Source organism: Ovis canadensis, chromosome 23 (genome assembly GCF_042477335.2).
Source record: "Ovis canadensis isolate MfBH-ARS-UI-01 breed Bighorn chromosome 23, ARS-UI_OviCan_v2, whole genome shotgun sequence".
NCBI classification, from domain to species: domain Eukaryota; kingdom Metazoa; phylum Chordata; class Mammalia; order Artiodactyla; family Bovidae; genus Ovis; species Ovis canadensis.
In genome coordinates this window covers 56,656,638-56,669,611 of record NC_091267.1, presented here as the reverse complement: position 1 = coordinate 56,669,611, position 12,974 = coordinate 56,656,638, and the positions used below count along the sequence as shown (strand labels likewise).

The window sequence follows — 12,974 nt, the reverse complement described above, 5'->3', positions numbered from 1 at the left end:
ACTCTACACATGGACATCACTAGATGGTCAACACCGAAATCAGATTGATTATATTCTTTGCAGCCAAAGATGGAGAAGCTCTATACAGTCAGCAAAAACAAGACCAGGAGCTGACTGTGGCTCAGATCATGAACTCCTTATTGCCAAATTCAGACTTAAATTGAAGAAAGTAGGGAAAACCACTAGACCATTCAGGTATGACCTAAATCAAATCCCTTATGATTATACAATGGAAGGGACAAATAGATTTAAAGGACTAGATCTGATGGAGTGCCTATGAACTATGGATGGAGGTTCGTGACATTGTACAGGAGACAGGGATCAAGACCATCCCCATGGAAAAGAAATGCAAAAAAGCAAAATGGCTGTCTGAGGAGGCCTTACAAATAGCTGTGAAAAGAAGAGAAGCGAAAAGCAAAGGAGAAAAGGAGAGATATAAGCATCTGAATGCAGAGTTCCAGGGAATAGCAAGAAGAGATAAGAAAGCCTTCCTCAGTGATCAATACAAAGAAATAGAGGAAAACAAGAGAATGGGAAAGACTAGAGATCTCTTCAAGAAAATTGAAGATACCAAGGGAACATTTCACGCAAAGATGGGCTCGATAAAGGGCAGAAATGGTATGGACCTAACAGGAGCAGAAGATATTAAGAAGAGGTGGCAAGAATACACAGAAGAACTGTACATAAAAGATCTTCATGACCCAGATAATCATTGGTGTGATCACTCAACTAGAGGCAGACAGCCTGGAATGTGAAGTCAAGTGGGCCTTAGAAAGCATCACTATGAACAAAGCTACTAGAGGTGATGGAATTCCAGTTGAGCTGTTTCAGGATCAAATCCTGAAAGATGATGCTGTGAAAGTGCTGCACTCAATATGGCAGCAAATTTGGAAAACTCAGCAGTGGCCGCAGGACTGGAAAAGGTCAGTTTTCATTCCAGCGCCAAAGAGAGGCAATGCCAAAGAATGCTCAAACTACTGCACAATTGCACTCATCTCACATGCTTGTCAAGTAATGCTCAAAATTCTCCAAGCCAGGCTTCAATACGTGAACCGTGAACTTCCAGATGTTCAAGCTGGATTTAGAAAAGGCAGAGGAACCAGAGATCAAATTGCCAACATCTGCTGGATCACCAAGAAAGCAAGAGAGTTTCAGAAAAACATCTCTTTCTGCTTTATTGACTATGCCAAAGCCTTTGACTGTGGATCACAGAAATCTCTGGAAAATTCTGAAAGAGATGGGAATACCAGACCTGCCTCTTGAGAAATCTGTATGCAGGTCAGGAAGCAACAGTTAGAACTGGACATGGAACAACAGACTGGTTCCAAATAGGAAAAGGAGTCCATCAAGGCTGTATATTGTCACCCTGCTTATTTAACATATGCAGAGTACATCATGAGAAATGCTGGGCAGGATGAAGCACAAGCTGGAATCAAGATTGCCGGCAGAAATATCAATAACCTCAGATATGCAGATGACACCACCCTTATGGCAGAAAGTGAAGAGGAACTAAAGAGCCTCTTGATGAAAGTGAAAGAGGAGAGTGAAAAGTTGGCTTAAAGCTCAATATTCAGAAAACTTAAGATCATGGCATCTGGTGGTCTGGTATTCCCATCTCTTTAACAATTTTCCACAGTTTATTGTGGTCCACACAGTCAAAGGCTTTGGTGTAGTCAATAAAGTAGAAGTAGATGTTTTTCTGGAACTCTCTTGCTTTTCTATGATCCAGTGGATGTTGGCAGTTTGATCTCTAGTTCTTTTGCCTTTTCTAAATCCAGCTTGTACACCTGGAATTTCTCAGTTCACATACTGCTGAAGCTTAGCTTGGAGGATTTTGAGTATTATCTTGCTGGTATGTGAAATGAGTGCAGTTGTGTGGTAGTTTGAACATTCTCTGGCATTGTCTTTCTTTGGGATTGGAATGAAAACTGACCTTTTCCAGTCCTGTGGCCACTGCTGAGTTTTCCAAATTTGCTGGTATATTGAGTGTAGCACTTTCACAGCATCATCTTTTAGGATTTGAAATAGTTCAGCTGAACTTCCATCACTGCCACTAGCTTTGTCCGTAGTGATGCTTCCTAAGGCCTGCTTGACTTTGGAGTCCAGGATGTCTGGCTCTAGGTGAGTGATCACACCATCGTGGTTATCTGGGTCATGAAGATCTTTTTTGTATAGTTTCTCTGTGTATTCTTGCCACCTCTTCTTAATATCTTCTGCTTCTGTTAGGTCCATACTGTTTCCTTTATTTTGCCCATCTTTGCATGAAATATTCCCTTGGTATCTCTAATTTTCTTGAAGAGATCTCTAGTCTTCCCATTCTATTGTTTTCCTCTATTTCTTTGCACTGATCACTTAGGAAGGCTTTCTTATCTCTCCTTGCTGTTCTTTGGAACTCTGCATTTAGATGGGTATATCTTTCCTTTTCTCCTTTGCCTTTCACTTCTTTTGTTTTATCAGGTATTTGTAAGGATTCCTCAAACAACCACTTTGCCTTTTTGCATTTCTTTTTCTTGGGGATGCTTTTGATGACTGCTTCCTGTCCAGTGTTACAGACCTCCATCCATGGCTCTTCAGGCACTCTATCTTCTGAAGATACCTAGAGCTTCCCTGGTGGCTCAGCTGGTAAATAATCTGCCTGCAATGTGGGAGACCTGGGTTTGAGCCTGGGTTGGCAAGATCCTCTGGAGAAGGGAACAACTACCCACTTCAGTATTTTGGCCTGGAGAATTCCATGGACTATCCATGGGGGTTGCAAAGAATTAGATATGACTTTCACTTTCATTCAGAATTTTAATTTGAGAAGGTAGTTCAATGAAATTTTATGCATAAATGTTTTATTTGAATTTTAATTGGTAGACTCTGAAGAAGATTCAAGAAATGGAGAAGAGTGATGAATCTAACACAGACCTGGAAGAGCTGAAAAATGCTGACTGGGTAAGATGTCTGGGTATTCTCTCTATTCTCTTTAGTGTTGGAGAAATCATATCATGTGATTATAATGCTAGTTTATCTTAAAGACTACCATATGAATTGATATTATACCAATTTGAAAACTATCTGATTTTATTAGAACCTCCCCAGAATTTCGGTGTTTTACACTATTGACCTTTCTAAGTTGAAGCTCTGTTTAAAGCTTTAGTGAGGCTGTAGTGAGGCCTGTTCATTATCCAGTGAGTAGTCAAACTGGATTGGGGCCTGGGAATACAGATGGGTTATGCAGCGTTTCTGCCCCGGTGAGAGAGAAGACAGATTTCCAGGACAGATGACTGTGGTATATTCATGTGACCCTGTCGAATGTCTGCTGTTTCTCCAGCATGGTGCTAGATCCTAGGCCTGCTGACCTCAAGGGTTGCTGCCTTCCTGTAGGACTCAGAGTCGGAACAGGGCAGTGAATATGTGAAGCTGGACTGAGCTGTGTTCAGGTGTTAGTGGGAAGGCACATCGTAGGGTTCTGACTTTCCATGTTAAACGTACTGGATAAATAGTGACACATAGAGTGAGGAAATCAGAAAACACAGTTTAGGAGGTTAGGAACAAGTTGCTTTTGCCCTTATTAGATGTTATTTGTCATTTTCTAACAGCTTTATTAAAGTGTAGTGTACATAACAGTAAGCTGCACATATTTTAAAAGTACAGTATCATTTAACATACATTTATGTAGCTATTTGAGCCACTTGTTAATTTTTAACACTGTATAATATTTCAGTTAAATGTATTAATTTTCTCTTTACTGAGGTTGAGACTACGACAGCTTACAGGCAGGATAACAAATGGGTAAAGTATAATAATAACATTTAATATGTTTTATTATAAATATTTCACATATATCTCATTTTCTTGAAGGGCAGTAAAGCAACTTGGTGTTACTTATAGATAAGGAATTTGATATTAAGTAATTTGTAAAAAGACAGAAACAACACAAAAACTGTCATTTTGAGCATTTTCTCTGTGTAGAACACTATACCTCAGCTCTCCACAAGTTATAAAGTATCACTTTTTTTATTGATGAGGAAGCCAGGGTTCAGAAATGGGAAACAATTTGCTTGGATGTCCACTGGCAGTTGGTGGTTGTACCAGTTAGCTGTGATCACAGTAGTGCTGTATAACTGAAGTAACACTGTACCTCGGCCTAAAGCAGTAGTGTTTACTCAGCTCATGCATCTGTAGACCAGAATGGTGGCTCCACTGTGCTTCTTCTCTCTCCCAGATAATCCTGCCAGAGGGCCTTATGCCAACCCATGCTAGGTATTTTCATGGAGTGACAGGAGCAGAGTGACATGCCCTTGTACATTTGCTGTTGAAGCCTTTGGTTGTGTCATGTCCACTAGTAAATTCCAGTGGCCAAGCCAGTCGTAGAGCCAAACCCAGAGTCCAGTGTGGGAAGCCGGAACCTTTGCAGTGCACAGAGCCACATGACGGGTGGGACGCGAGGGGCACTGAGGCTGGATGCAGGTGGCACAGGGGTGAATTAGGGTTTTATCCAGGCATCTCCACAGTTAGAGCTTGTGGATTCTCAACTGGCTTTCTACCTGCTTTTTAGTCCCTAAAATCTAATTTTTAAAATAGTTTTTGTTTGGTTTACTTGCTGTTTTGTAATCCAAGCTCTTAATTTCTTCTGTATGACTGTAACTATTTAGAGTAAGTTAGTAATGTTTTTCCACCCTTGGCTCCTTCAGGCTCGGTTCTGGGTGCAGGTGATGAGGGATTTGCGGAATGGAGTAAAGCTCAAGAAGGTCCAGGAGCGGCAGTACAACCCGCTGCCCATTGAATACCAGCTCACCCCATACGAGATGCTAATGGATGACATTCGATCCAGAAGATACACTTTGCGAAAAGTGATGGTAAGTAACAGGAAGCTAAGCTAAGTCACTTCAGTCGTGTCCAACTCTGTGTGACCCCCATAGGCAGCAGCCCACTAGGCTCCTCCATCCCTGGGATTCTCCAGGCAAGAACACTGGAGTGGGTTGCCATTTCCTTCTCCATGAAAATATTCCATAAATGAATTTCAGTAACTCTTAAACTATTCATGAAGTCAAATGGTTGGTTTTTGGTAATCTTGCTTGTTAAAAATTTTCTCACTATTACATTTTAAAAATTATTGCTTCTCATAAACTTCATGCATGGTCTTTATAGAAAAGTTGGTAAATATAATAAGCTCAAGAAGAAAAGTTACAAATGTGTAATTTCACAGGTGAGACAGAAAGTTTGCTAACAGGCTGGTGCATAACCTTCAGTCTTTTTTCTGTCTACTTTATTTGGGCAAAATGGATTAATATTGAATACTTTGTCCTGTGACCAGTTGTTTTCATGTAACATGTGAGCATTTTCACGTAACATGTGAGTGTTTTCCTGTGTCATTGTATATTCAGCATCATCATTTCTAAGTGACTGCATCTTTCTCAGCTGCAGCTGCACCAGAGTTATTAAGCTAATCAAGTTGTCTCGTTATAAGCAGGCTGTTTTGTGTAACCTTGCATGTAAGTCTTTTTCAAAAGCTCCAGTGAAATCCTGAGTTAAGCTCTTAGAATTGGAACCCTGCTAGCTTTACGTCTGCACTATGTCCTGAATCTCACCACCTCCATTTCAGAGCCCATCATCACCTCTCATTTAGACTATTACTGTGGCCTCCAGGTGGTCGTCTTCTCTTACTCTCGTCCCAAAACAGCTTGAGTAAACCTGTTAAATTGAAAATGTGACCATATCATTGCCCTGCATAAAACCTTCCACTTCTTTCCATCACATTCAGAATAAGCAGCCATTTTGACCTTAGCCTCAGAGTCTGGTGTGGGTTGCCTCTCAGCCCTCACCTTCTGCCACCTTCCTGGCTGGTCCCCTCTTTACCCCCCTGGTCTCTGCCACCACCTAAAAGGTGCCTCTTGTGACTTGCAGCTGAGCCCTTGCTGGAGGCCTCTTCTCACACGTCTGCGTAATCCACTTCTCTTCACTTCTCAGGTCTCCGCTGAAACCACCCACTCATTGGAAGAGTCCTTACCTAAGTGTGTCCATGGCTCATGTTGCCATGTATTTTCAAATTTACTCTTTCTTACAAATACAGGGAAATGGTGACAACAATTTTTTTGCTCTTTTTGCTGAGCTTATTAGGTAAAATAGTTCTCTTGATTAGTTACGGTATTTTATTTGACATATATGTTCATGTCATCTGTGAAAAGGGGTCCATTTATTTCTTCGTTTCCAATCTGGATGCCTGGTGGTCACCCTGGTTAGAACCTTCAGTTCTTTGTTGAATGGATGTGGCAAAAGCATCCATCCATATTGTTGGATTCCTGATTTTAGGGGGAATGCATTTAAGTGACTTTTATCATGCTAAGGAGGTTTCTTTTCAGTCCAAGTTTGTTGTGTGTTTTTATCATAAAAGTGTGTTGGATTTTGACAAATCCTTTTTCTGCATCAATAAAGACAATCATGTGGGTTCTTTTGTTTCATTCAGTTAATGTGACATGTTACATCGAGTGATTTTTCGTGTGTTAAACCACCCTTGTGTTTATGGGTTAAATCCCACTTGGTCATGATGTACAATCCTTTTAAAATGCTGCTAAAGTACTTCCTGATGCTTTCTTGAGGATTTTTGTGTCTATATTCAGAAGGAGCTTCATCTACTATTTTCTTGTGATGTCTTTGTCTGCTTTCATATTGGGGTAAGACTGGCCTCACAGAGTAAAATGGGGAGTGATGCCTCTTTTTCTAATTTTTGAAACAGTTTGTGAAGGGTTGGGACTGATTCTTTAAATATTTGAGTGGAATCCACAAGTGAAGTCTTCAGGTCCTGGGCTTTTCATTGTTGGGAGATTTTTGATTGTGGATTTAATCTCTTTCCCTATTACAGGTCTGGTCAGGTTCATGTCCTTCCTTTCTTTCCTCCTCCCTCCTTCCTTCCCTTTGTTTCTTCTTAGTTTTGGTAGTTTGTTTCTTTATGAGAACTTGTCTGTCTCGTCTAGATTGTCCTATATGTTATGTACAATTATCACAGTGTTCTCTTATGGCTTCAAGTTAATAGTCTACTGTTCTTTTCTTTAAGCCTAAGTGACTTCCTTTAGCATTTCTTGTAGGGCAGGGTTACTGGTGACGAACTCTCTTAGTGCTTCTTTGCCTGAAGATGTCTTAATTTCTTCTTCATTTTGAAGTAGAATTTTGCTGGATATAGGATTCTTGGCTGAGTTTGTTTTTGTTTATCTTTAAACGTTATCCCACTGCCTTTGGCCTCTATGTTTTCTGATGAGAAATCACCTGTGAATCTTTTGAGGATTCCCTGGTGGCTCAGATGGTAAAGCATCTGTCTACAATGCGGGAGACCTGGGTTTGATCCCTGGTCAGGGAAGATTCCCTGGAGAAGGAAGTGGCAACCGACTCCAGTACTCTTTGCCTAGAAAATCCCATGGACGGAGGAGCCTGGTACAGGCTACTGTCCATGGGGTCACAAAGAGTCAGACACGACTAAGCAACGTCACTTTCTATGTGATAGTCATTTTTTGCTGCTGTCAATATTTTCGTCTATCAACAATTTGACTCGGTGTTCTGTTATGGCTCTCTTTGAGTTTTTTGCTTGGAATTTATAGAAGTGACTCAGATGGTAAAGAATCTGCCTATAATACAGAAGACTTGGGTTTGATCCCTGTTTCAGGAAGATCCCATGGAGAAGGGAATGGCAATCCATTCCAGTATTCTTGCCTGCCAAACCCCATGGACAGCAGAGCCTGGTGGGCTACAGTCCATGGGGTTGCAAAGAATCAGACATGACTGAGCAGCTCACACTTTCACTTCATTTTTCTTGAATGAATAGATGTGTATTATTATCAAATTTTGCAAGTTTTCAGCCATTAGTTCTTGACATTTTCTTTATCTTTTCTTGACTTTTTAGTCCCTGTGGGACTCCTCTTATGTGAATGTTTGTACAGTTTGGAGTTTGTGAGTAGCAAGTAAGGAAAAATGTTACTGCTTTGTGGTACCCATTGTTTTCTTTCCTTTTTCTGTCATTCTATGGCTAATTCCGTGCAGTTCACTTAAGTTTATACTGAGACCCTCTGCAGGGAACTGGGCAGATGGCAGTTCTAATGGTGATTGGTTTTATGTGGGGTAAATTTTCATGTTTAGTCTAATAGGCTAAGATTCTAATTAATTCCTTTTTATATATATTTGTACCTCCTAAATGAGAGTGGAAAGTCAACTACTCATATTTAATCAGTCAAAAACCAGATGTATTTTTTTAAACTTCACTTATCAATGTAATGCCACTTTTTAATTTAAAAACAAATATTGTTGTAAAGAGTAAACACACACACACACAAATACAAAGGATTTTCACATACAGTCTATATCTGAGGCAGTATGTTAAGATGGTCTTAATTTAATCTTCAGGTTTAAAATGCATAACTACACCATAGTAATCCACCTTTTTCTGTATATTTGTGAAGCTGATGGTGGGAATTGAATGACAGCCATATTGGATCATGTTCAGAATATTAAATTATAGAAGTGCAAAACATCTCAATTGACTTCTTCCAGTGTTTTAGTAAAATAATTGTAACAAATAACTTCAAATAAGTCATCTTTAAAAGTAAAGATGTATAGAAACTTAACATCTTTTCTTTAGAAATTACTTGTTTTTTTTAAGGCATTGTGACTCAAAAGTAAGATCAAGTTATATAACTGTCTTATTTACTTACAGGTCTACAGTATGTGTTCATTCTAGAAATTATTTATCCTTGCAGCTCAGAAACTTGTTTCAGAATGTGTTCTATGTTTATATTAAAAAGTAATCTCACTGACCCAGTAGTGGAGTGGAATTTGCACACTTTCCCTCATGCCTATACGGAATAAGACTGACTCAGGTCTGCACTGGCCTGCCATTTCTCTCATGAGCACTGACACAACACTGGGTAACTGGGTTCCAGGATCCAGCTTCTGACTAGTGAAGACACTGACATTACTGTGTTGTTTGGGGAATGGAACTTACAACTTTGGCCTTATTTCAAGCATTTTCTTCCTCAACCTTGCTGTTATGATGGAAAGGACATTAAAATAAAAGCAAGTGAAAAACAGCTGGAAAGATATGTATTAGCCTGTTCAGGAGTAGAATAGAAAATTCTGATTAAGTTGTTCATACGAGGTTTAAAGAAAAAAATTGTATAACCTGAGGTCCATGGGTAAAGAGTGGTGCAGTGGTGGGCCTTCAGCTCCACTGCTGGTGTACGGGCCTCCTTACACCAGGGACTAGCAATCCCAAGTTGGCTTGTTTCAGGTGGCTTTCACTTCTGACTCTCACATGGGGCATCCAGTCCTCAATGGGGCTGGTGGGGTGGGCACAGGGAAGAGGGCCCTGGATGTCAGGAGGCTTGTCATATACCTGAGTGGTCACATTTGCAAGGGCGGTACTGGGTCTGAAGCAGCAGTTCAGGTCCTTTTTTTTTTTTTTTTCCTTTAATCTGCTTTATTTCTCACTTCAGTTCAGTCACTCAGTCATGTCTGACTCTTTGCAACCCCATGGACTGCAGCACGCCAGACCTCCCTGTCCATCACCAACTCCTGGAGTTTACTCAAACTCATGTCCATTGAGTCAGTGATGCCATCCAGTCATCTCATCCTCTGTCATCCCCTTCTCCACCTGCCTTCAGTCTTTCCCAGGATCAGGGTGTTTCTCAGCTGACACAAAAATAATGACATTGACAGAAAATAATGCAAGAGTATACAGCTACAATAAAAAATTTATCAACAATTGACTAATGACCATGACCAGTTAAAATGTGTTTGAGATTGGGAGACACATAAGAAAATTGTTCATGCCCAGAAATCTTACTTTTTAAAAGTTTGACCAAATTTTATGATTATAAAATTTTATATGACATTTCCAATAACAAATTGTGAAGCTTAAAGAAACCTTCCTAACCTGTCCAAAAAAAAAAAAAAATTCAGCCATAGGTGATAGAGGAATAACCGAATTATCTTTTTTCCCTCCAATAAAATTGATATATTATACAATTATTAGAATATGATAAAAGAGTGACTCACCAAAGTAGAGGGGAAGGTACAGAGGCTTTCCAGGCAATTCATTAATCAAAGCAGCATGCTCATTTTCTGATCTTTGAGAAGTTTAAAGTGTTCAACAGTTTTCAAAATGTATAATTTGTTAATATTTGTTTTTCATCATTAATAAGAAGCACAACAGAAAATGCCTATCAGGTCTGTCTGTGTTTTCAGGTGAGACTGGGAAATAAGTATGACTGATGGTCACAACTGTGCCTCCTGGGGGGTCAGGTTGTGAGTTTACTAAGGTGGGATTTTGTGGATTTCTGGAGTTTTCTTAAATTTCTTAAAAAATCTTTGTGACATGTTGCTTTAAAAAGAGTACATTAAAGCAGGAGTCAGACAGAGCAGGACTCTGCCAAACTCTGCTTCTTACCAGTTCTATTGATACAGCAGACACCCTCCTTGACCTGAACCTGAATTCTGTCTACAGAACATGAACTGTCCTCAGCCCTTCCCCTTAATTTGTATTCCCAAACTTTGTACAAGGATGAAAACAAGAGGTGAAAGACTTTCTAAATTATGTAATAATTAAGCATAGTATTACTTATTCCATTCATATTCATAATTTTAGAAAGTTTGTTGAAAGCATGTATCTTACATATAATTTCCCAGAATAGTAGAACTGCAGTATGCTTGGCATTTCTTCAGTCCTACAGTTGTTTTTGCTCTGAATCACTCAGCCATTTACTTTCCATTCTATTGATTTGAAATTTGTCCTTGGTGGAGCCAGATTCCACTGTGGTACCTTTGAAGTGATGTGTATGGATGTGTGTGCCCAGAAGCTTGTACAGACAATCCTGTCATCACATGACATATGTGGACATGTGTGGATGTGTGTACCCAGAAACTTGTACAGACAGTCCTGTCATCACATGACATATGTGGACTTGTGTACCCAGAAGCTTGTATAGACAATCCTGTCATCACGTGAGGTATGTGGACGTGTGTGCCCAGGAGCTTGTACAGGCAGTCCTGTCGTCACATGAATCTTCTGTTTTCTGTCTCTTTTCAGGTGAATGGTGATATTCCCCCTCGGTTAAAAAAAAGTGCTCATGAAATCATCCTGGACTTCATCCGATCAAGGCCTCCTTTAAATCCAGTATGTGATCTGATACCTCCCCATGGCTGGCATACACGTGGCAACATGTTCCCCCCACAGCCCGTGCCACAGAACACAGCTCCTGGAGGAGTGTTGACGCTGAGCTTTTCTCTCTGATTGTGAAGCCCGACTGTGAACACAAGGCCACATAGCTTTCGTGTGCATTGCTGCCTTGTACTTAAGGGTACAGACACCTCACCTTGGTTACAGGAAATCCACTGCTGCCTCCTCTTTCACAGTAGCCATGGCCCTCTGTTCGTGGGGTTCTTTCTGGAGACCATGGGTCAGGGGTTCTGATCAGGTCTGAGAGTTGGTTTGTGTTTACTCTGTTCTCCGCTTACCTCCCCTGGCTCCACAGCCAGCACTTACCAGGGCCTCTCAAACCCCTTGTACGTTCAGTAACTTCAGTAACTAGGAAGAAAGGGTATTTCTTTCTTAGTTTGTATACATCTAAAACATAGTTAATCATTCCTCTTATAAATCTTTCTATAATAAGGGGAAGAGGCCACATAGGAAATGGATTCAGGAGGGCAGGTTGTGTAGAGCAGAGAGCATGGAGGCACAGCCCGGCTCTGCACACCCACACATGGTGTGGTGATCACATGTTTTTTAGCAAATTCATCTTTTTGAGCAATTTCATCAGCCTTCCCTAGCCTTTATTTCCTCAGCTGCAAACTGAGAAGGTTGTTACGACTTAACTCAAAAATGTTACGTTCAGAAACAATAATAGAGATGACGTACTGCTTGCATTTTAGCAGCTTGCCTGTCATGGTAGCGTGTAGGGAGTGTGACAGCAGTTCACTTCAGTTCAGTCGCTTAGTCGTGTCCGACTCTGTGACCCCGTGGACTGCAGCACACCATGACAATAGCTGGAGCTCAACTGACTCGTTAGTGTGGCCCCTGAACCACCGTGCCATCCAGTCATCTTCCTATGGCTCGAAAACTCTTTTATCAAGCAGTGTGGCAGTCAGTAAAATATAATTTCATAATACTATGTTGTATGAATGGACTTCAGTAAGAATTATTTAAGGATAACTACTCCAGCTCTAGCTATTACTTTTTTCCCAAGGCCTCAGCCAGAAAACTGAAACCTACTCCACCGCGGCCCCGGAGCCTTCATGAAAGAATCCTGGAAGAGATCAAGGCTGAGAGGAAGCTGCGGCCTGTGTCCCCCGAAGAGACCAGACGCAGCAGGCTCGGTGAGTCCCAGGCGGGAGAGTCGCTCACCCTGGAAACACACTTGGCTCACTCCTCTCCCTCCCTTTCTCCCCCCGACCACACCACCCTTACAAGTGACATTCATTCTCGAAATACGTGGAGTAGGAAGTTCCTCCCTGAGATGCCAAGTGTAAGGGCACCACATTGCGGTGTGGGCGGAGCTCTGCAGATCCCCGGGTGTGGTTTCAGGACAGCCCTTGGCCTCTTTGATCTCCCGTTCCTTGGTTGGCAGGAGGAGGATACGGATTCCTCCACATGTTCATGTGACTTCCATGTAAGAATGAATCAAATAGGATACTTTATAAATGGTAGTACACACATGGATTAGTTACTACATTTTAGAAATAGAAATAATAGATACATCAAGTTTCTATTGTCTTAATTATGGTTTAAAGTTATGTGATGAGGGACTCTACTGATAGCATTTATTACTAAACTTTCTTTATAGTTATTTTATGTTTTTTATAAGCACACACTGATTTCCATTTAGAGCAAGACCATATTATTACATGTAAACAGCTCCCCTCCAGTTTATAAACTGAAAGGTTCCCAAGGTATTCAGGGAGATAGCGTCTGGCGATGCCTGCCTGGGAAAGGAGCTGGTGCTGAGACCCTG

At 40.9% G+C, this 12,974-nt stretch overlaps 1 protein-coding gene across 3 annotated transcripts in view; it reads left to right on the top strand.

The window, feature by feature from the left end:
• Window positions 1-12,974, top strand: part of SPIRE1 (spire type actin nucleation factor 1) — a 142,026-nt gene that overhangs the window by 96,999 nt on the left and 32,053 nt on the right. For all 3 annotated transcript variants that reach the window (XM_069569033.1, XM_069569032.1, XM_069569034.1), the window contains exons 5-8: window positions 2,857-2,934; window positions 4,677-4,841; window positions 11,054-11,140; window positions 12,210-12,339. In XM_069569033.1, the coding sequence (XP_069425134.1) occupies window positions 2,857-2,934; window positions 4,677-4,841; window positions 11,054-11,140; window positions 12,210-12,339 (460 nt within the window). The remainder of the gene's footprint in view (window positions 1-2,856; window positions 2,935-4,676; window positions 4,842-11,053; window positions 11,141-12,209; window positions 12,340-12,974) is intronic.